Genomic DNA, 24,636 nt, shown 5'->3' with positions numbered 1-24,636 from the left:
CACTTGGAGTCAGTGAAGGGAGCTGTGGCTGATACCAACATGAAGTGAATTACACTTATCCATGCCAGAATAAAATAAAAGCATGTATGACCATATGTAAACCTGAAGGAGTAAAAATATGTAGGACTGAACAACCAGGAGACCAGGCTTGCTGTGAACCAGGCTGGTAGAATGTTTAGGACCTATAGCTTTAATCTCAGTTTTGTCATCGTTAAATTAAAATAAATAAATATAAAAATGATTTAAAAAAAAAAAGTGATATCCAGCATTTGATATCATTGAGGCAGACAGGGAGGTTATGTGAGCTACAGGAGTTACTGGTTTGGAAGATCTTTCTGCTGGTTCAGTTTGCAATGATGCAGGTGAAGTGTTTACTGTTTACTGTCTTTCTGTACTGCAACAGAAAGACCTCTACTAACAGGGAAGTGTTCACTATCTTTACAGCAGGTTGCTCTGAACAAACAACTTCTTCATGTGTCTGTCAGTGAAGAACCAGTCTTGTGTAGAACATCACATACACACTAACAGGCCACCTACAGGTGACCCCCCAAAATAAGGACATGAAATGAGCACATGGAGGAACACCTTGATTATTACATCTCACAAATGTCCTCTTTTTGCTGACCGCTAGGAGACGGTCATCGTGAGGACACTGCATACACACCAATACAAATGATGAATGCAACAGCTGTTTAATCAAATGACACCATGCTTCTCCTTTCCTAGGTAAACTTCTCATTTTTCTCAAACTAAGAATTGTTTGAAATGTTTTCATGACCTCAAAATGAACCATTTGGTGATATATCTACTACCATGGAGTTCGTCCTGGGCTACTGTATGTTTCTAACCTGGAAATCCAGATGCCCCGCCCCTAGCAAATTCTAATTTGCTCTGCACGGGGATCTGGCCCCGACGAGCAGAGCCCGCTGAATCGCCATTGGACCAATCAGATCAGTCTATCTGACAGAGGTGGGCTCTGGGTGGGCGTAACATAATGACGAAAAGTAAACAGCCAAGATGGCAGCTGGTGAAGGACCGTGTCCATTCAGTTTAGCTTTGGAAGAAACGCTAAGCCAACTACACCTATCTTTCTCCTTGGGAGAGGAACAGAAGACTGCCCGAGAAGCCTTCGCTTCCAGGAAGGACGTTTTTGCCATTTTGCCGACGGGATACAGCAAAAGCATAATATATCAGTTAGCCCCACGGGTCGGCAAACACATGGGGCTTAGTGCAATGAATACGTCACCTTGTTTTTTGCTCTGATTGGCCATCGTGCTATCCAATTGCGTGCAGCGGCATTTAATATGCCTCAGTTAGTGCCGCCCCTTGGGTAGGAAGGGTGTATCGGTTAGGGCCAGACTCAAAATCTTTCTAGATTTGAGTCTGGATTTCCAGGCTAGTACGTTTCTACAGTAGCCCAGAATGGACAAACCAATCACTGGTTCTAGATAGGACCATTCACATTCCTACATCAGCAGCTGTATTCCTCCTACAGTACATGCTTGGCACATGGGAGAAGTTTCAGTTGGTTGAAATCTGGGAAGGCACCCAGGGCATCGTATGTTGTTGATGTAGGTCCACTGACAAACCAGCAGCATTTCCCGAGGTTGGGGTGAAAACGTACAATAGCAACACTGTCTTCTGGCAGGATGACTGGTAACCTGTAGGTTTTTTAAGTCGCTATAAACACATACATACATTCAAAGACACATCACACACAGGCACACATCAGGGAGAGGCACATCAACACTAATGAATAAAAGTAGGTTTTGAGCCGCGACTTAAAAGAGTCAGTGGACTGGGATGCTCTTCCACAGTTTGGAGGCCGACACAGCAAAGACACGATCACCCCTGAGCTTGAATCTGGAGCGTGGGACATTCAGGAGCCCCAGGTCAGCTGACCTGAGGGACATGGGGGAAGAATAAGGAGTTAGGAGGTCTGCCATGTAGGTCGGGGTCAGACCATTAAGAGCTTTGTAAACAAACAGGATTTACAGTACATAGCACCGTCTATATAAACCCTACATGCTGTACGATGAGGACGTAGACATGCATATACAAATCCACCCATTTGCTGTAGTCAAGAAAATATTAAATAATATCTGTTCCCTGCCTTTATGTGTACAGCTTTGTCCATGTTGTTAGCTGTCATGTCTGTTTCTGTGGACGCACACTGCGAGATAAAACCTGTCAAAATCCTTGTACGTGCACACACGCTGTGCCAATAGAGCTGATTGTCTGCTGACAAATAACACGAGAAACAGGTAAAAAGAAGGGATTTCTTCAGCCCGTGTGCTGCCTGTATTCATTTTATTAGGCCTCACTTATGTTTAGTAGGTGTGACTAATGCTTCCCTGAAACATCATTTGCAATTAAGGGAGTGATTATGTTTGAATGACAGCAGAACTTGAGTAGCAATACAAATTAGGTGCAGGCCAGTAAACTGAAATCCTCTTTTCAGTGAATGCAGACCGCCGGGGCTGATTTACATCCGTATCTCCAGGTGAGCTGTATAAAGGCTTTATGGATATTTGCATGCTGCAACTTTAAATTTAAACCCTGGACCTCAAAGTACATTTCATACAGAGCTGAGGAAGAGTATGACATCATCTGGTAAAGCTCGAGAGTCTTTTAGCTTTTCATCAGGGACACACAAGTAGAAAAGTGCACACAGCACAATATTTCATATACAATATGATGGATGGATGGATGGATGGTGTCTGCAAATGGAGATTTAAAAATATCTTTCATAACTGGCCTGTTCCTGAAACAGAGCAATGTTTCCTGATTTAACATTTTTCTACATTATTGATGAAAACATGAAACTTTGGCACATCAGGGACAAATTTAAAATTCTTGGTTTGAAAGAAAAGTAAAGATGAAACCCGTCGTTTGACTTGATTAACTGAGACTAACTGGATGAGTGTCAAAGAGTATATTATATATATATTATATATTATATATATATTATATTCAGGAAATGCATTTATTACATATCACATCTCTGTCTGTCTCTGTGGGACTTCAACAAGAAAATAAAAAGTTCAGTGGTGTCATCTACTGGCCATCTGCAAACCTTACAAATGGCTTTATCTGTAAACTCAACTCAAGACATGAAAAGTTTTTAAATTGTTACACAAAACTGTTTTTTTTTTTATTTTTCAAATGTTTTCAAGCCACAGTAAACATCATGGCACATGTGAGCTCAGCTCAAAGTCATCATTAAAGCAAAGCAACACAACAGAGCTGCTTCTGACCTCCTAATAAAACAGTGACCTCACAGGTTGAAGACAAACAGCTCAGTCAGAACAAGTGAAGAAAGATAACTGACAGCAGTCAAATAATGGATTATGTATCTGTACATGTAAACACAGTCAAACACAGAGGCAGCCAGCCTGAAACATTAGCAGACCTACAGAGAGCCACTCTGTTTTGGATCAGCCTTTTAACGCCAACTGGCTCATAACTTCCTTTTTTCTGACTTGTATGCTTAAAGGAACAGTTCCCCCAGAATCAAAAATATAGAACTTTCCTCTCACCTGCAGTGCTGTTTATCACCTCAGATGGTTCTGGTGTTCACTGCAGAGTGTTGGAGAGACTGTACCTCGAGTCCTCCTTTCTCTCTAGTATAATGGAACCAGATGGCGCTCGGCTTGTGCTGCTCAAAGCTCCAAAAAGATACATTTGAAAACCTCAACAGCTACGTGTCTTTCCAGTGAGATGTAATGTTCACATCCCACGCTGTCACAAGCATGAGCCTCTCATCCATGAGCAGATGCATGCTTCCATGAGTGCGGTGGTACAGTTGGCAGGTGTAGTTTGGTAGAAAGAAAAATCTCACTGCTCACGAAAAGCTCTGTGGATTATTTTGAACAACCAGGTCATGAATTTTGGAGAGAGACACTGAAGTTTTTTAAATGTAATTTTTGGAGTGCCATCTGGTTTCATTATATCAGAGAGAAGGCAGACATCTCTGCGGCTGATATCACACACACTCGGCAACTCACACCAAAACTATCCAGACTGATAAACAGCACTACAGGTCAAAGTATGTAGTTCAAATATGTAGTTTTGATTTAGGGGTGAACTGTCCCTTTAACTGTTGCTGTTGTACCAACTAGCTATCACTTAAGTCCCCCAGTTCAGTTCAATATGGTACGCACTGTTTCTGTTCCCACACAGTAAAAGTTGTGGATGGTCCCAACAGAAGCGTTCCTTAGCGTCCCCATGTTTGGTCCCCCCTCTGTTGGGGTACCTAGCACACAGATCTGGTACTAAAAGGTGGAGCTAGAAACCCTGCAGTCTGATTGGTCAGTAGAGGACGCTCACTCTGGTTTTATGTAACCTCTGTTCATACATCAGTAAACTACAACTATAAAATGAAGGCCCTTTTCACACCATGCACACCCTGCACCTTTTTAAAGGTATAATATGTAGTTTTTCCACACTTCCACTGTTGCTAGGGTAAGCTAACTGGGTCCATGTCATTGGTCCGACATCCCATTAGTCCGACGGTCCGCGGTGCTGAATGGCTCCAGGCGGGCATATTTCTGCCTTGATGGTGCGCCGCGACCAGCTCTGGGTCAGCTGGGAAAGGCTTGAGGCGGAGCAGGCTCACGGCTTATGTGTTTGTCACTTTCTTTTTCATTTTAACCCACACCATGATCTTTTCCTGACCCTAACCAAGTGGTTTTTGTGCCTAAACCTAACCAGACCTTAACCACAGGGCATCATGATGATTTCGGAACGGACTTTAGAACAATGGGTTTAATATGGTCGGAACAATGGGCAGTTCCCAAGCTAACTCGTCATGGATCATGATTATGCACTGACGGTTGCTGCACCTTCTGACACCAAAGCTGTCCTGGTAAACAAGCCGGTAAAATGGAAACGTACGGGTCAACGAAGCGATCCCAGAGGAATTTGGGATAAGAAGAGAGCTAAATCAAGGATAAATAGTGGTGTGGCCTTTCCGAGATGGAGAGAGTTTCGTGATTCGACGCTGACCTTGCATGTGTTCTACTAGACAGGTAAGCAAACATCTGGCCGCTGCAGAGCGGTGCGGTGTGGAGCGGAGGCTGGCTAACCACAACATCTAACGATAGGTTTCTATAATGCTGAGCTGATGCTGGTAAATGAACTGCATTTATAAAAGAGGCAGAGGAATAGCTAAACATAAGACGCACTGAGCAAGAGAGAGCAGCAGAGAGGGAGAAGCCATCGCTAACTGTACAGCTAACTAAGATCTGTATCTGTTATATGACTACAACTCCCATGATCCCACGCTACTTCGTGACGTCATCCAACTCCGTCTTCTGTTATTGTTTTGGTTTGAGACCCCTAGCAGCAGAAAATTACATATTGCACGTTTAAGGAACAAAATCATTGCTTTGATCAAGCATCACCGTTTTCCATGATTCCTGTTAAAGCCCTTGATTCCTGTATGTTTTGTGTCTGCTGTGTTTTGTATGTTTGTTCTTGTATTTGTAAGCGTTTTATTTGCTGCCCATCTTGACCAGGACTTGCTGGCAGAGGAGATGTTGTTCCTCAGTAGGACCCTTCTGGTTAAATAAAAGAAAAAGAAAAAGTGTGAATACTCAAGAGCTAGCATAGAGTGCTGAATCCAAAGTTCGCTGTTGATTTAGATTTTATCTTTCCAATTCCCCAAACACATTGTATTCCTGTGAAGTGTTGGTATCGTATATCCCGTGTGGCCTTTGACTCGGCTCTGGAACATCAGAGTTGGAACACTTATGATCTGATATCTCTGAGGGCCGAGCGTGTAACAGAGCACGGCCCTTTCACAATGTGGCCCTTGTCACCACATCTTCCTGGCACCTCGCTTGTTATCCAGAGTGCAACATGGGAGATCTCATTTGAGCCGTTGAGTTTCTGGCCTTTCAGCGGCTGTCAGCTGGGCACCCAGCCTGAGACGCTCAGAGGGAGAGCGGAGCAGAGGGCATCAGCTCGCCCCTTTGGGGATAACATGACAGAATGCCACAGGCAGGCGGGGGATCATGTTTTGTCATCATAATGAGACGTTGGCTTTTGCTCCCAGCTTTGGCATAACCCACACACAAAAGGTTAACTGAGTTCAGACTTTGAGGCAATACTGAAGAAATGGATCTTTTTTTTCCTAACCTTTTGGTCAAAATGCCACCATAGGGATTTGTCTCTGGTTCAACAGCTCATCGTTATCCCTCTTAATGATTTTGTTCTCGAGTGCTGCTTCTTTGTCTGCATTAGTGTCCCCCACCTCTGGCCTCCTGTCCTCCACAGGGGGCCCAATCACAGAAACACCTCCCACAGATGAGGTTCTGCTCTTCACACTGAACCTCCCCCTTTGGGTTGCTGCAGGCTTGCCCAGGACACTTCTCAGCTGCTCCCAGAAAAACGCCTGCTGGTTGGCCTGCTGGGGCCACTCCAGGTACGTCTTGGTGCTCAGCATCTTCTTGAGCTTGCAGTACTTACTGGGCAAAGAGCTGGGATCAATGGGCTCCTTCACCACGAGGATGACGTCACTGAAGGTCTTTCCCATCGCTCTCTGCTGAGCAAAGTACAGCTCATAGTTGCACCACTCGCTGTTAACAAAGTGCCGGGAGAGGACAAATATTACCTGAGAATGGAGACAAAGAAAACCTGAATTACAATTTTCTTCCACATATATGAAAAGTTATGGGTCGTGTTGGATTCTGTGTTGTTGTATTCGACTTGGACCGTCCTATCCTCCTGAGACTTGAATTTTTGTTTGGTATAAAGTTTATTTTCTTATAGCTATTTGGGATCAGCAGGACCTGATAAGTATAAAAGCTAAACACTTTCAACAATAACGAAGTCCCAATGTCCTCAAACGAGTACTGTCATATTAACAACATCTTAGCTTGTTACTGTTGCTAACATTGATCAAATTTGTTGCCATATCAAACTACAAATGTTATTAATCATAAATAAACAAGTTTCAACCATCAAATGTGATCAGGTTTTGGACCTTGTCCACTTTTGTGTTGTTTAGGTTGCAACCTGTGACGCAACCTACTGCAATGCCCTTGAAAGCCGATACAGACAAGACACAAAAGTGGCACCCAGTGTCTGACCTTGCGTTTTCCAGGTGGTTACAGATGTGACATGTGTACGGCCCCATATTTGTAGGTGATAATACATTTGTTGATAAAATATTAAAGAATGGGTTTAAGTATTCATCTTCTTCCTTTTCGGACTCGAAATCCTCATGTTGTTCACTGGATATGTCTGTTGAGTATTCTGCTTTTGTTTTCTTGATTTTATTTTTAATTTCTATGAATTTTGCATGTTGAAAACAAAAATCTAAATCAAAACTTTTTTTTTTTACCTTTCGACTGTTTTCGATGTTTTCAATGATGTTATCGATGATCCACCTTCCTGGCATGAAGTCCCTCTCATGAATACACAGACGATAGGGGTTCCTGTTGTTCTCCAAACAGGGCAGGAGCTGGTCCCTCACCCAGTCTGCATCACAGTGGCTGTAGGATATGAAGGCATGATAAGCAAAAGCCCCCAGTTCCCCTGTCGCCTTCTCCTTGTGAGCTCTGTACTTGGCCCTGATGATCTGATAGGTGGCTTTAGTGTACCACGGGAGGTCAAAAATATAGCAAATCAGCATCAGTATCAAGATCACAGCTGTGGTGGTTGCGACACAGATGATGATCACCAGTCTGATATCACACGCCACCTGACCTGGGAGGAATTTGGATACGACAGTGTTGAGCAGGGCCTCTGGGTGGTAACACCTGTAGTTCTGAGGCCAGTCTGTGAGGTTCACCTTCCCCTTTGAGATCGTGTCCTCGATGAAAGCATGGAGCTCACAAGTGCAGTGGTAGGGATTGTTCCCTGCCATCAGGTAGGACAGCTGAGGCATGTCCTGGAAGGAAGCTTTGCTAATCAGACCAAATGAATTTCCATCCAAAGCCAGTGACTGCAGGGATGGACTCGTCCACTTAGATGGGATGAACTTGATTTTATTCCCACTCAGCAGGAGCTCCTTCAGGTTGGTGGCTTTCTCAAAGTACGTCATGTCCAGCTGGTCCAGGTTGCAGTAGGACAGGTCCAGGTAGTGCACTGTGGTGGGCAGACAATGCAGGGCTACACTTACAAACTCATTGTGGTGAGCGATGAGCCGAGTGATATTTTTCTGCCAAACGCAGCCCTGACTAGTTTCAGCAGATCCCAGTTTGTTGTTGCTAAAATCCAACACCTGCAGCTGCTGGAACTCCCTAGTTAGAGACGACAAGTCTTTTAAGCTGGTCAAGTCATTGGTGCTCATTTTGAAGGTGTGAAGATTTGGCATGGCGCCCCTGTAATCGCACCGCTGGTTGAAGATGTACTCGTTCTGTAGCCGGTTGTTGGAGACATCTAGAGACTCTACACCTGCCATCTCCACCCAGGCATCACAAGGCACCGAGTTGAAGTAGACATGCTGAATAGACAGTTCCTTAATCTTGTTGAACCAGGTGAAGCGCCAGTCGAATCTCAGCACGTCAGGATTGCTGATATACCTGCAAGAAATAGAGATTTGTAATGCTCTGTATGTGCACATGAAAAGCAAACAGTCAGTCCTCAGAGTTAAACAGCTCAGGGACAAGGGCTCTGTGTGAAGTCCAGATCAAGGACAAATGTCCTTTGCACTATAGTTACAAGGAAGCTTGTTTCGTAGCCTGCAACTTGACTTTTATTTGACATTGGCTTCTAAAGCTTGTTCTGAATTAATTATTTTTGTGCAGTTGGTTAAACCAAATATGTATACTGTAAAATTCAAAACATCTATCCAAGTCAAACCCAAAGTAACCTTAAGCTGGTCTTATTCCATTTTTACTACATGTACGAGATAACACTTTGAAGTTTTTCCCCCCAACAGTCAGAATCACTGTAAGTGCATTGAATTATAAAAGTTTCAACACACTGAAATGTATATATTTTTTAATTCTTTGCCTGAAAATTTTCTTGAACAAAGCTGCTGCGCTGAGCTGGGAGGCTTTAGCTGGAAAACACAATGGGACCATATCGTGAAGCCTCACATAGTCAGAATTTAAAGTAGATAACAATATGATATATACATGTGTTTTTCTGAGGTTTTGTCCTTTTCAAAAAAAGAGGGTAAAACAATGAACTGAATGTGTGAATATAAGTGAAAAACTAATCAACACAGACAGAAATGACTTTTTAAGAGCTTATTGTGTATAAAACACTTCTAGAAAACCTACATTGACAAGAGACTGTTTTAAGGAGCCGTTAGTTTATCATATCTGTACATGTATAACAGTCTGTGGTGACAATAAGGGGTTAAAAACTGCTGTGGAGCTTCCAAGTGTCATTGACAATAAGACCCATAATCCTCGGGTGAGGTGGACTCTTTAAATACCTCCAAACTACAGGAAATGTGTTCCTTCAGCTCAGGCTCTGGTTGGCTATTGAGACCATAACAACAGCACTGGAAGCTCCTATTGGCTCAGTGAGGTGTCAATCAAACGGCCAGGGGCTTGCCTCCATTTTGAGACATGCCAGTCAGTTTGTTTACATGCAGAATGGGAGAAATGGTGGATAACATGTGGAGATTACAGGTGGTTTCAACATCAGACACCGGCGCCAAAAGCCACCATTCCAGGCTGTATGATACACCACCAGGCTGCGTCAGTCTGAAACCCTGCCAGTGACAACCTCATTTCAGGAGCTGGAAAGTCCCTATTGGACATGCAGGAGGGGCAGTGGATAGTTCCAATAAACCTTGGACTTTCAACCAGGAGCCTGCTGTTCACTTCCCATATGAATGTTGAGCAAAATCATGATGTGTTTATCTGAACATAACCGCATGCTTTTGATGAAGTATGAAATAAACGTAGCTTTACCAACGCTGTATGTTTATTCTGAAAAAGACTACATGCATCTAACAGGCAGAAACTGAACATTTCCTGTGAAAATGGAGGTGTATTTTGAAAAGATACAATGCATGTAACAGGCGTAAATCGACATAGCATCCCGGAATGTCAACAACGCAGGAGGATACCAAGGCAATTTGGTCTTACTCCAAAGTTGTCAAACACCGGCACTTGGTAAGTGACTTCCTGTGTCGGAAGCCGACGAAAAATGCTGATCTTTCATGTCAACACGACACACAGACGGTCTCTGCTATTGTTTCACAGCGCCCAGTGGTGTTTGGGGAGGTAACTTAAGTTGCAGATGGGTCCAACAACCACCAACTTTTATCACCGAGGCTGGTGTTTGCTTCCCATAAGATTGTAAAGCCACACCCTGTTCTTTTTCTAAACCCAACTACGTGTGAGTGTCAAAAATGTCAATTCGTGGTGCTGTACTGACGTAGTGCTTTTATTTTGAAAGAGACTGTATGCAAACTGTACATTTCCTGTGAAAACAGAAGTGTATTTTGAAAACAGACAATGCATGTAACAGGCTGAAGTTGACACGGCGTCCCAGAACGTCAACAACCAACACACCCAGGGTACCTTGGACGTCATATGTGGACGTGGAAAGTCCATGACCAAACGTGGACATGTGACGAGGTCACAGTGAGGACATGATGACCTAGCACATCATATGAAGACGTGAACGGCACTGACAAAGTGGTGATATGTGAGGAATTAGGATGAGAGCACGTTGGACATTATGACAAGCTAAATTTCACATTGTATGAATTATGGTTCACACTGGCACATGATGTTTTATAATGAGAAGATACTCACCAAAGATCCAACTTATCCAGTGCGAGCTCTGTGATGCTGGAACCTGCTCCGCTATCAACAAATGTGGGTGACCGGGCGAAGTCGATGTACTGAAGTCTCAACCTTTTGATCGGGGCGACTTGTAAGTTCACTAAAGCCATCCTCATGAGATTCTCATTGTATTTTCCTCTGTGAAAGATGAGCTGATGGGCTGTGATGTCTTTTAAACCCTGGAAAATGTCCTCTTTTCCCATGTAGTACATGAACTCAAAGAGGTTGCGGAACTGGATGACGCTAAAGGTCTTGCTGGCGAGGTCACGTAGCATGTGAGGGAGAGCGTTTGGCCGTTGATCTATGGCCACATCAAAGCCCATCTGCTTTGTCTGGATGACCTTTAAACTTCCGGGCTCGTAATAACTCAGATTGGAGGAACATTTGATAGCAAAGCCTTGTAACTGGATGTTCTTCAGGGCCTGAAAATCAGCTTTCCTCAGACCCGCCACCAGAGGGCCCCCCATAGACAGAACCTGGAGTTTGCCAAATCTTGAGAAGCTCTCATCCAAAGTGGCATGTCTGTAAAGGTTATTGGACATGTAGAGCTCTTTCAGATTAAAAAGAGGAGTCAGAGCAGTGGCAGGAATTTCCTGCAGGGAGTTATTGAAGATGTTAAGATACTCGAGCAGCGTGTTGTTTTTAAAGGCATCATTGTCAATGTGTGAAATGTTATTGTACTGCAGCTTAAGAACACGAAGCCGAGGGAGGCGGAGGAAGTCGTCAGCGTGAACAGCTTGAAGTTTATTGTAGGAGAGATCTATGTTCTCCAGTGTGGATGGAAATTGTCTCCACGGGACACTGTCGAGCTGTCTTCCCAGACAGTCTGCGGAGCGGCCGGAGTTGTCGATGTGACAGGGTCCTCCGTCAGTGTTAGCGGTGGTGGTGGGCGAAGATGAAGTTGGGGATGTGAGTGCTCCGAGGAGGAGAACACTAAAATGAATCAATTTCCAAATCATGGTGACAGGCTTGCAAAGGAAAAAGAAAAAGAAGAGATTAAATTTTGGCATTTCAGTTTGTATGGCAGAACATTGACCCAAATTGTTTTTGGAGGCAGGGTTTGACTTTTGTTTTTTTCACATGAAACTGTTTATGCCTCTCCCCAGAGATATACAGAGTACAAGTCTGAAATATTGGTACCTTCCCTGCTCATTTTCTTTTTGTGACAGTCTTAACCTTTCTCCCAGTGCATTTCAGGAAGATATACTTTACTTTTCCCTTTACTTTTTGTGCTCTATTCTTTTCTTCTTTCTGTGCTTTTTATCCTCTTTTCTTCATCTTTCTCACCTTCATCTAACTCATCTGTCAGCACAGAAATTCCCCAGAAAGGAGGCACACCTGCCTGACAGTGACGCTTCTCTTTACACTGAGAATTTTTACTTCTGATTTTTGTTTATTTTTTACCATTGAATAAAAATGACTGCTATGACATATACATAAGTACATCAGGAGTAAAAACACACACACACACACACACACACACACACGGTCATTCTCTTTTCCTCTCTGTCACCCCCCTCAGCATATTGCTAGCTTGTTTGCAGTCACATGACTGTTATGATGAGTACAATTCAGAAATGATAAATCCATATACTGTGTGAGCTGGAAATAGAGAAAAGTGTCTACATTAAAGTGTTGGATCATCCTGCAGGCAGCAGGTAGCATCAGAAAATGAAAACTCATGTTGGATGTGATTCATACAAAACAAAGCAAAGTGATTTTCTCCACAACTTGAGGGATTAGTCCTGTGACACAAATGTCATTACAAATGACCTGGACCTCCAGACCTCCTAACATAACTGACGTTACACGGCGAGCTGATGAAACCGTGCAGGAGTCTAGTGAGCTGTAACTTTTTAGTGTGCGGTTGGGTCGACGACTGAAGCCTGCTGTCTTGTTTTTGGCTGAGTGAGTAAATGTCTTTTATATTTCAGCTCTGTACACAGATGCACTGCTGCCAGGCTAACATTGCTAGGAAACGTTAGCTAACTTTAGCTGCTGTTTTCTACCCACTGGGTCAACCATTCCCTGAGGTCCAGTGAGACGTTAAAAATCTGGGTCATGTATAAAAACACAGAGAAGCTGTCACAGCACATTGTGACTACATCCAAGCTGAGGCCTGTTTAACACAACGCTTTAGCATTAGCATCAGCTGACTCGGAGGTGTTTGATCCACATCTGTTGCTGTTTCTCACTGAGTTTGTCTTCTTTTTGATTCTCCCCTTTACATCCCACTATTTTCAGGATTTAAAGTGACCTTTGTTTTTCCCAAGTTAATTGACTTGAGCAGCTGTAAACAGCACAAATCGCAGATATAATGTTGGCAGTCTTTGCCCCCTGTAAGGACAGTCCACCAATGTGTGACAATATACAAAGAAGCTGTTAAAATATGGCATCATATCCTGATCTGGGATGTCACTGAATCAAATAAAAGTCACAACCTGCAGAACGCAGATGTATTTGTAGCTCATGAACTGTGACCACAACAGTTCACCAGTTTTTGGAAATAAACTGCGTCTCATTCCTGCAGGAACCATGATCTCTATTCCTGCAAACAGAGGGAAAATTCAGGGGGGAGCATGTCAGACGTGCTCACTGTGAGCACAGGCTGCACACACGGATGTGTTTCTCCCCTGTTCTATTCTCTCTGTTTACCAAGGAAGTTATGATGAATGAGAAATATTTTAAGATTGTTTAAATATGCTGATGACATGGCCTTATTGGTCTTTTACAGAAAGCAGACCCATCAGGTGAAGCTGCCTACCTGGCCCACACTTTGGGCATGTTAGAAATGAATGTGGACCAAAGAATTGATTACTTGCACAAAACAAGATCTGAAGACAGAACCAGTTTCACTTGATGGCCAACATGTTGGAGAACTTGAAATACCTTAGTACAGTTCTGGACTCACACATGAGCTCTTCTGGAAATACTGAGTATATTTTCAAGAGATGCTCAAAGCAACTCTGTTTTCTTTGAAAACTTAATGGCCTCAGTGTGGCCTCAGTGTGGCCCAGTTTAGAACAAAGATTTGCAACGACATGAGTTGAAACGGGAAACTACTGGCAATGCACCATTCTGCAATGTTGTAAAAACCTGCCAGTTGACAGGAAGTGACCACCATGAGACGGCGTATCATCTCTAGTCAACGACTCTCTGTGCTTCCGTTGTAGTTTGCAGCTTCAGCCAGGTCACATCACTGATACTTTTTTCTGCAGCGTTCTAAAACAGTTTGAACTGAGCTGCAGTCAGCAGATTTTAGAATTAGGACAAAACTATGGTTGAGAGAGTTTTAACTTTTCACCTCCCTGCCTGGTTGGGTCATCTTAACTGTACATCTAAGAATAAACTCTCTGGGACTGTAAAATGGCAAATAAAATAGTTGGTAAGCCACAAAAGCCTTTGATCCAACTCTTTACGGAGAGGACAAGGAAGAAAGTGAGTGTGTTTTAACAGATAGCTCTCATCCTCTCCTCAGCCAGTTTGAGCTCTTGAGCTCTGGGAGACGCTGTGGAGTCCCTCTGACAACTGAAAATGTATTTAGGAAGTCCTTTATCCCAAGTGCCATCAGCATCCTTAACTCAACAAGGTGACTGATGAGTTTTAGACCACAGACAGACGCCAACGTGAGGTGATTTAATGTGTTAAGTGTTTTGTAATGACCTTGTATGTTTGTCGTAGTGGCTATTTGTCTGCTTTTTGTTGTGTTGTCTCTTGTGTCTGGTGAGCCAAAGACAAATGTTCACCCCTGGTGGACAATAAAGATCTATTCTATTCTATTCTATTCTATTCTATTCTATTCAAACTTTTCCAGTCAAAGAAACCCCAATAAACTGAATGTAGCACTGAGATAACGCAGAGAAATCAAGATGATAAAGACGTGATGTGACGGAGGAAAGAAGCAAATCTTAATCTCTTACCCTCCAAGACCTTTGATCAATTTTCCATCAGTTCTCATTAAATCATAAATGTGCCTTTGCAAATTAAACTGACATTTAGTTTGTCCTGCAGGGTAAGTGAACCTCGCAAGATACACAGCACACAGCACACATCGCTCTACCTGCATCTACATCATGATGTGCTCTCTGGCAGCAAAAACACTACAGTCATCCATATGAATCAGACATTTTCATTGCTCCTCCACTCAACAGCAGCTCTCACAGCATTATCCACTGCACACTACTTACCCTCTCAAGACTAGTTTCCTGCTTAAGGCTGTTAACGCAGACTCTCTCAAATCCCCTCTCCTAAACCTTTATTTATATTGCTGCTCCAAAGCTACACACTGTTTTGGCCCTCACATGGAGGAGCCGTCCAGCTTTATAACCCCCGTTAAACAAACAGTGTTAGTTTTATCTCGTCCAGAACTGACGTGACTTGAATAAACATTTACGTGTGTACGGATGTGGGTGGTGTAGAACTTTATTGTTTCCCTGTATATTGTAGGTCATCTGTGGCAGCTGGGGCAATAAAGCAGAGCGGGGCATCAATGCATCTTATTTAATTCTGTTTTGATTCAGAGCTCAATTAAAACCACTTTACAGCAGCTGCAGGAACAAACACACTGAGGGGAAGATGGTGAATACTGCTGGTAGATCTTCCAGTGTTTTTATCAGATAAAACCCACATTAGATATTTATTTCCTACAGGAATTTTCAGCCACGTGAGGGATGAGGAGTGAGATGGAATGTGATGGATTGTGAGTCTTTGAATGAATTAACGTTGCACTGTGTTGACTGTGTGGACATCGTCTTCCCTCTCTGACATATAAACAGTGTGTGTGTGAGGAAACAGCCACTGAGATGCTCCTTCAGTGAGGAAACACTCCTCAGCTATCTGGTGTGGTCAACAGTGGACGCCGTGTTCCTGGAAACTGACAGCAGATTAGATGAATATCAATAATATTGACTTAGTGAAACTCAGCACTAGGCTGTAAAATATGTTGTAATATCACCCCACAATAACAAAGCTTGGCAGTTGATGCAATTTTGTCTCAGAAGCTGGATCTCAGCTAGAGTTCTTTGTCTTTTGCACATAAAAACTTCAGATAGTCTGTAAGAATAATATCAGTTTCCACAGTTATACTGATGACATTCAACTTTATGTTCCACTGGCAGTGACCCTGACAGTTTCTGTCATGGAATGGCCTGTCTCTCTGATATTTGGATGCCACAGAATTTCCTCCGCCCCAAAACCTGACCTCTGACTTAAGAAAGAACCTCTCCTGTAACGTAAAACATTCTGCCCGCAATTTGGTTGTCATGTTTGACTCTGAGCTCTGTTTCAACATACAAATTACCAAGATTGTGTGATACGAGCTTTACTGTCTTCAAATTAGAAACATTGTCAAAGTCAAACATTTATTATCTCAAGCGAACCTCAAAAAAGTCATCCATGCTTTAATCTCGTCATGTTCAGATTACTGTAATTCCCTGTATTCAGGATTTAGCCAAAAGGCCAGTTCTTGTCTCCAGCTCATTCAAAACGCGGCTCCCAACAAAGTCCAAGAGACAAGACCACATCAGAACTTTGGTGCAGCCTCCATGTTTGTGTTTGTGATTTAGGACCACTGTTTTAGATTAAAGGCAAAAGATTTCACCATGTTTCTCCCAGAAGTATCAGTTGTTGTCTGCGACAGCCCAGAATCACGCTGTTCACTATGCTAATGCTAACTCGTGAGTCTGTTCTCCCCTCTGTGTGGATCCGTTCTATGACCATGCCAGCGTACACATACGATGCGCCAAGTAGGTGGAGTCTGCACGCCATTTGACAGGTATCATCACTGGCAGATGCATCAGATCTGCCGCTAAATTTCACCATGACCACACGGCTCATACAAACAAAAACAAATCAGGGGAGACTGTTGAGGCAGGAAACTGATGATGTCATTCAGACTTACGTAAAATCATATTGTGAACATAACTGTCCATGTAGGAACTAAGAAAGCTGCCATGGCTTTTGTCCTGTAGGCTGACACTGTTGTTTGCTGTCAGCTGACAGTTATGTGGCTGCTGCCGCTGGCTTAAACATTTCACTCTATCTTAGCAGCTTTCCTGGCCCTCACCATTACGTGTTATGCAGTGCTCAGGTGCACTGAAATGGAGTGGACCCTGTGTTTCCCTTATTAGACAGTGATTGGCTGCTGACACAACCAATCTACCTGCGCAGCACACGTTTGATTGTCAGGTTTTAGCACAGACATCACGGCCTTCAGAAGGGGAATGTAAAAACACGTCTCTGGTGACAAACTTTGCATGAACACGAGTCAGTTTAGTCAAAGTCAGACATTTTAGGGGACATAAACAGAAGAAGGACACATTCCTGAGTGGAGGGGGTCTTTCAGTAAAGTCTGCCAGCAGTCAGCTCAAAGGTCGAGTCTCACATCTCCAGCTCACATTGATGGACAATCTGACTTTAGAAAGAATCAAACTGTGGACTTTTTGTCACCAGCACATGTCTGTTTATCTTTCCAATAAGTCAGCCTTCAACCATGGGTCAGCGCATCAAGCTCTGAGGACACTGAAGTCATTCTTTGTGGTCTGTTCTGTTTACAAAGCGCCTGCTCATGACTCAGGTGAAAAAACATAAAAGCTGCCAGAGGTGAATTCTTCTGTTTCACAAGGTGAGGGAGGTCAGCCAAACCTGTGGGACCTCCAGCTGGTTTGATATGAACCTGCCTGACAGAGTTTCTGTGTCAGGATCTGATGTAGAGAATTTAGTGACTCATGCATGTGCAGCTTCCTGTTCTGTGGTGCATGCAGCCTTATCTGAAAGGAATGTGCACAAATATGCTGGTAGTGCTGCAGGCGGTTCTTCATTTCTTCTTGCATTGATTTTCACTGCAGCTCCACCGATCTGGTGTGTCGCAATCATCTCAGCCTCAGCACACATTTAAGTTAACAGGTCTTTAGATTTCGAGGTCAGACAATCTAAAACATACACACATGCGGCTCATTGTGTGCACACAACATATGGCCCTTTCCCCAGTCAATGTTGTTCACGTGCAGGTTGGCCCGCTGCCAGGTTCATATAGTATGAGCTGGAAAGACAACATGGAAATCCCCCAAGAGCACGAGGAGAAGGAAAATATTTGTTTTCTCGGCAACCCAGTGATAACTTTCACCGATCCTGTCATGTGTCAGATCTATAGACTGAGGCTGCCTGGCAACAGTGACACTGCTCATCTATGGACCCAGCTGAATGGGTGTTGCAACACAAGGATGCCAACTGACACTAAATCTCCCTGAGTCAGTCGTGTGATAAGAAGGAGCAAACAGCACAACTGGAAATGTGACAGTATGACAGCGGGGCTCATTGTTTGAAAGCTCCTCTCCTCTCCAAACCACAGAGCGTGACAAGTGATGTTGTGAAAGAACGGTCTTAAATTAGACTGCCATGTCATTCATGAGGAAGTCAGTCCCTGCAGCAGACACAGGAGAGTGCTTGGACTCATGATGGACAGTTTGGTTTCAGATCAAGAGATATCATCTTTTTTATTCAGAGCATTCTGACTCCGCCCCCTGTTTATACTACAACGCCTGACTCTCTACAATAAAGTCCTGAAGGCTCCTCCTCCATGTGCGATCAAAGACAGCTTGGAGAAAGATTTCTGGCTTTTGTAAACCTCACAGGCTTCAGATCATGAGACAAGAATGATTTTACATGTAGATATACATAAATAGAAAAATGATCACAACAAAACAAATATACTGTCAAAAAATCTATTTTTAAAAATAAAACAATAATGCAGGCATTTGCTTTTTTCATAGCAACAAAATGATTAATGTTTTCCTATTGGACATGGAAACATCACCATTTGACCATCTGCACAGCCAGATATTATTCTAAAGCCTTCAAATACCGACACTTTGTCAGTGATTTCAGGGCTCAGCGTCAGACACCTGAGGCCAAATATCACCTGTCGCAGTGGTAAGATACACTGCTGGACAATGTCAGGTTGAAACGCTGCTGGTAATGACGTGTGTGTGTATGTATATATGTAAGGAGCAGGAGGGTCTCTGTAGGGCGGGCAGGAGGGGCAGTGGTTGGAGCCAACAAACCGTGGACTTTCCCCCAGGAGCCCGCTGTTCCCCATATTTTGTGTAAATGTAGATCCAACAATTATGTTTTTTATGATAAACATCCCAGGTCATTAAGGTCACTTTTGTATGGTCAAATTTTCTCATTGATCTCGATGTGTTGGATATTTCAGCCCAGTTCTCACTCCCAACTCATCAGAAACCAACACTTTGTCAGTGGCCATCAGTGTCCGATACTGAAGCCCAGATGGGCCCTTAGTGGTGTATGAAACACATCTGGCTGCTGCTGCAGCTGTTTCTGACTCTGCTGGCAACTCAAGCAGAAAGAGCAGAAAAGCTCCAGACTTTCAACCAAGAGCTCACTGTTTGTTTCCTGTGACACTGAAAGTAAGTTGAGTTGTTCTGACGACAACGTGGTGTACTAGCAGGTGTAGCATGTTACGTTAGCGCCGTAATGTTAGTGACTTTTTTAAACCAAACCATGATGTTTTGTTCTAAACCTAACCACATGCCTTTGTTGCCTAAACTTCAGGACATAAACTTAAAACTTAAAAAGTGTTTTACCTGTGCTGTAAGTTAATTTTTAAAAGGCTGTAGTGTATTAAACAAGCAGCAAGTGTATATTTCCTGTGAAAACAGCAGTGTGTTGGGATCAGACACAATCATGTAACAAGTGTAAAGTGACATTTGGTCCCTGAACACCCAAAGCTGACGTGGGAGGGCACCTAACACATCATATCTTGACGTGTAGATCCACTGACAGAGCGTCAGTATTTGATGAGTTGACATGAAAACGTGTTGGATATTGGAAAATCACATTTAAACCTCTGTCTTCATCATTTAAGCCAAAACAAAGACGAATAAAAGAAAAGACAACAATCCAGTCTGACTGAACATTTGTACTTACTGTATTCAGGCTGAGGCAGGAGGATGAGGATGAGGAGGTGTTTCAGAGTCATACTCTAACACTGGCACTGTGTGGTCCGTAGCAACCTAATGCACAGTACATGCAGCCCTCTGGCTCCATGGTGTGAGGTGGTAGTGCTGCACTAAATTAGCAACCAGGCCATGAAAGAAACAACAAATGGCTCTATCATTGATTAAACCATGATATCTCTCTAATATGCCATGAATGGCGTCAGCTCGCTGGATGATATTTACCCAGCAGTCAATAGTCGGTGGCAAACAGCTCTTTCACTGACATGAGCTGGCTGCACTGTGCCCACCGCCTCTGTACGACACGTTCATCCGCTGCACTCTTGTTTCACTGAGCAGTTTTCTACACTGTGGTTTAATGATGCTGCGTGTTTACGTGCTACACACAGATACACTCTGCTCTTGGGTCATCGTGTTTGTCCTCCACTGACAAACACTCTCCATATGTTTAAGAGCTGGGGTTGTTCATGTCAAACATCAAGTGATTTCTTCCTTTTCGTAACCATTTGCCCACTCACACCTGGTGCTACTTAACCACAGATACAGCTCTGCTTGTTGGATGTTTTGATATGGCGTCTCTGCTGCCACCCACATACGATGAAATAAATTTCATTTCTGCTGCTCAAAGCACTGATTTTTTTCTTCAGTTTTAAAAAGCTGCTTTCTCTGAGAGACAGTGCCTCCATTATTTTGGATAAACTGCCAGTTTTTATTAGAACTATTATTTGTTAGAAAATAGATTCTATGTAAACTGTCCACAGTGAAGACAGACCGGTAAAACCAAACCTATCCGCATAGATGCTTCCAGGGAAAAGTAGGTGAAGTGACCCTTTAAATCTGCACAATGCAATCTTTTAGATAAAATAAAGGAAAGGATGGATGAACATTGCTGACTCATTAACTTTTGGGGATGGGAACGGAGACAGCAGGAAATCATCTCTCAGGAGGAAGAGATAAGTCAAATCCCAAAGGTGAAACAACTTCCTGTGCATGCTGTCGAAAAATGTTCCCATCTTTGTCCTTACAGCTCTCGGAAAAAGCAACTGACGTCACAAAATCCCACTTTTTTTTTTTTTTTTTGCAGATATGAACAATCCCAGCATTTATTCTGGTGACTGTGTTTGGCACATGGGGATGATCCTCCATTTTCTTTTCAACATGATGTTTTTGTTTCAGGGATAAAAACCAGAAAGAGATGAGTCCTGTAGTTGCTCAGTAACAGTTTCAAGGCTTCAAAAATAGAAAGAAGGTTGTCTCATCACTAAAACGTCATTATTTCACAGAAATCTAAACATCATCCTGTGTGACCTCCAAAAGGGAGGTTGGCAAAGAACACTGTGTACTGTGTTAGTGTGATTTGACTCCACCTCTGTACCATTGTCCTGTGCTCCGTGCTCTGTGGCACAGCCAGTGAATGAGTAACAATTGATTGAGCAACCGAGGGTCTGCCTTTTTCCTGGCCTAGTCAAATCACACACATGCCAGACAAAGTGGGTTAACAGGTGGTCGCTTTCGAACTTAAAGTGGTCCAGAGAAGAATTCACTGTTCCAGCTCTAACTGGAAGTCTGGGCTTCACTTCCCATCAAGTCAACAACATATATGTGACCACAGCAGGCATGTGTGGTCAAGGCAGCGCCACATTCTCCAGGAAGTGAGAGATAAAAAGGGAAGACTAAAAGCTGCTTTGTTCAAAATGACCTTCAAAAATAACTAAAGTCACAACGTAAAAAGAAAAAGTGAAGGACTGATACAAACAGCGCTGTGCAGCATGAAATAGTTTAAAGAGACTGAAGAGGTCAAAACAGCAGCAGGGATCCGGTGACTTCAGAATATAAACAAATCCCAAAAAAGTCTCGGACACAACTTCTGCTAATGTCAATAAGACCCACAGGCTGGATTCTTCCAAAAAACATTTACAACATCTGCCTCACTGTGTGTAGAGGAACTCCACAAACATCTTCAGCCAGGCAGAGAACAAACTGAAATGAGCTTCACAGGTGACGACAGTTAATCCTCAGCCAATCCCATCATAAGACCCAGACAACAACACATATATAATGTCATGTTATGTCATTAGTTTTACAGATATGTGGTCATAAAATGAACTCATTGAAATTTTCTTGATGACACTCGATCAATAATTATTGCACATTATTCTCTGGTGAATTTCCTGCCAATCACTTCAGTGTTTTGAGGATATTTCAGTGCGGAGAAAAGTCACAAAATGACAACTGTACTTGGAACACTCAACTGTGTTATCCTGGGAGCCACAACACTGGAGTGGAGACCCACCAGTTTATTGGCCACACATCACGTCTTATTGACCGCTATTGGCCTATCAGCAAATAGAATGACATCACATCAACTTTGCTCACGCTAAAATGCAGGACTCGAGACTAAATGTGTCCTGTCGTTCCAGGAACAATAACAAACGCGCTTGTGATGAACAGGGATCTTCCTTGAGAGGCCAACGGGAGAAAGGACGCCATAAACTCTGATAACAACACATCTGTGTTAAAGTTGGCAGGAGGAGAGCCAGTTAATGTGAGCTGTTAGCTGTTAGCTGCTAGCTGTTATGCATCAAGTTATATTATGATGCGTTTAAGCTCTATTAAGTAAAAATGAGTATTTTTGGGCGAGAAACACGAGGGAGTTATGATGTATGTAGATAAAACGCTTTTGAAGCAGTTATTTAAAAAATATATGTCAAAGGTTATTTTAAAGGTTGTTTGATAAATGTGTTTGATTAAATGAGTGCTCATTTAAAGTGAGTGTAATGAAGCAGTGACTTTAACTGAAGATTGTCATGCAGATTTTTGTGCCACCAGATGGCAAATAAATAAGAAGAAAAACAAAATAAACAACAGCAAAAAAGCATCAGGTTCAGTATCGACTGTTGGCCAAGTTGTCAGTTTAAACATCAGTATCAGCCCAGATTTTCACAGTCAGTAAAAAAAAGAGCTTGTTTATCTAAAGGGTGCCAGTAGAAGATCCTCTGGGCCCCCTGACAGAGGTACAGGCAAAGTCCCAAATGTTCTCAGATCCTACAAACGCTCCTGCCTACACCTGACCTGTGCAGAGCTGCTGCAGTCGATCCCTGGCCTCCTGTCATTTTGGAAAAGTGGCCCCCAGGCAGAGCAAGCAGTCGGTGCGATCCCTGAACCAACAAGAAAAAATCTGGATCGGGAAACTGAAAGAGCCACACTTTCCTCCCTGCTCATTATCACCACTGAAGTGCGCTTGAGTGATGTTGTCAACCCCCAATTACTCCAGCGGAGCTGCTCAGTGGCCCACAGGGCTCAGAGACTTGACACTAATAACTAGCCAAGCCTCAGAAGTGTGAAATCAGTAATCAGCCAATTGTTAGAATCATCCTTTGGAACCTCTTAACTTTTACTTTCTGATCAGTGGATGTGTTGAAACACGCGGCCGGAAGGTAATGACTGTGCTCGGGTTGTTTTGACAGGAACATTGTGTCATATGTAACGGGCAGAGTCATCAGCAAAGAGGGGAAGCACATAATGGTGACACATTTGTTCCTGACAGTCAGGTAAAATAACTGAAAGGTTGCTGCTTGTTGATCATATTTTAATACACAGACAGTCAAAACTGCAGCACACTTTGACACTTTGACACTTTTATACTATAAATGGATGAAAAACATTTGTCAGACTGTGTGTCAGATGTCTGGCCAGTGATGACTGAGTGATGTCTCTTACCACAGTCTGATATCTTTGTTTACACAGTGCCAGTAATTATTACATTTAAAACCTGAATAGATTAATGTTTGGCTTTAGTCACCATGAGTACATGCACAATCTATATATGAGCTCAATGTTATAACCCAGTGAGTTCTGAATACAGCAGATTTAAACTGTAACAAACTTTACTAGAATTATTTTTATATTAAGAGTCAAAGCATCACGTTTAAAACAGATGAGAGGAAAAAAATGTTTCACTCACCTTGAGATGGGAGGTCAGATTCCACTCCTCTGCCAGTTTGACTTCTCACATCACATTTTAACCTGTGTTGTGTGTTAGACGCTGTGTGAGAAGTGACTCAACCCTGACTGAGTAAGTCTGTGCCAACTCCGTCAGCTCCAGGATTTTCTCAATCTCTGTTTGCCTGCCTCTCACTGTGTGTGTGTGTGTGTGTGTGTGTGTGTGTTGTTCAGGAATGTTCCAGCAGAAGCTCAATAATCTGATGTTGCTGTCTTGACTGAAAAAAAATTTCTATGCAAACCTGAGAAAACAGTTTCCCTGATGTTAGGAAACTGTTTTCTGACATTAGTGTGGTTGTTGTTGGAGCCGTGCAGATAGGCTCAGCTTTATCGGTCCAGGTTTTGAGTTATGGCCTAATAACATTTCATTTGTGGTGCTCGAAATATAAACAACTGACATAAAAGAGTTTCAACAGCAACATGTCTGACAGCTGAAATGAATTAAAGTAGATGTAGGTGGAAGAAAAGGAGAAAGGAAAAGGACAAAAAATGAGTTTCAGTTTTTATGCCTTACACTTAAATGTATGAATCCTACCTGTCCTCTTAACAGCTCTAAATGGTGTTTGTTGAAGGTAGAGAAGTCAACAGAACCTAAACCTCACCTCAGTCAGTGGAAGTGGCTCGTGACCTAACCCCCTCTCCCACCTGCCACTAGACACCTCATTGGACTCTGGCCAGTTAATTAATGAATAGTCACTTAGGGACTCAAGGACTTTTTACTTCCTTTATTTGTATTGCCACTGTATCTATTCTTGTTGTGGTGTTATTGTGGTGTGATTTTATGTCAGCTTGTGGAAACAAGAATTTCCCCATGGGATAAATAAAAACCTACCTACCTACCTACCTACCTGCCCACCAGTGATCAGTGATGATCTCACTGTAGAAAGCAGGAATCTTCT

The 24,636-nt window shown here is 42.9% G+C and overlaps 1 protein-coding gene across 1 annotated transcript; it reads right to left on the bottom strand.

Annotated features, from left to right (window-relative positions):
• Positions 1-5,368: 5,368 nt before the first annotated feature.
• Positions 5,369-23,836, bottom strand: tlr18 (toll-like receptor 18). The gene is made up of 4 exons (XM_033640371.2): positions 23,700-23,836; positions 10,731-11,728; positions 7,349-8,531; positions 5,369-6,616 (listed from the first exon to the last, which is right to left on the bottom strand). The coding sequence occupies exons 2-4, from the start codon at positions 11,717-11,719 to the stop codon at positions 6,149-6,151; spliced, it is 2,640 nt and encodes an 879-aa protein (XP_033496262.2). The 5' UTR covers positions 11,720-11,728; positions 23,700-23,836; the 3' UTR covers positions 5,369-6,148.
• Positions 23,837-24,636: the final 800 nt, after the last annotated feature.

This window comes from Epinephelus lanceolatus, chromosome 10 (assembly GCF_041903045.1).
Source record: "Epinephelus lanceolatus isolate andai-2023 chromosome 10, ASM4190304v1, whole genome shotgun sequence".
Taxonomy (NCBI): Eukaryota; Metazoa; Chordata; class Actinopteri; order Perciformes; family Serranidae; genus Epinephelus; species Epinephelus lanceolatus.
This window is presented reverse-complemented; position numbering and strand designations above follow the sequence as displayed.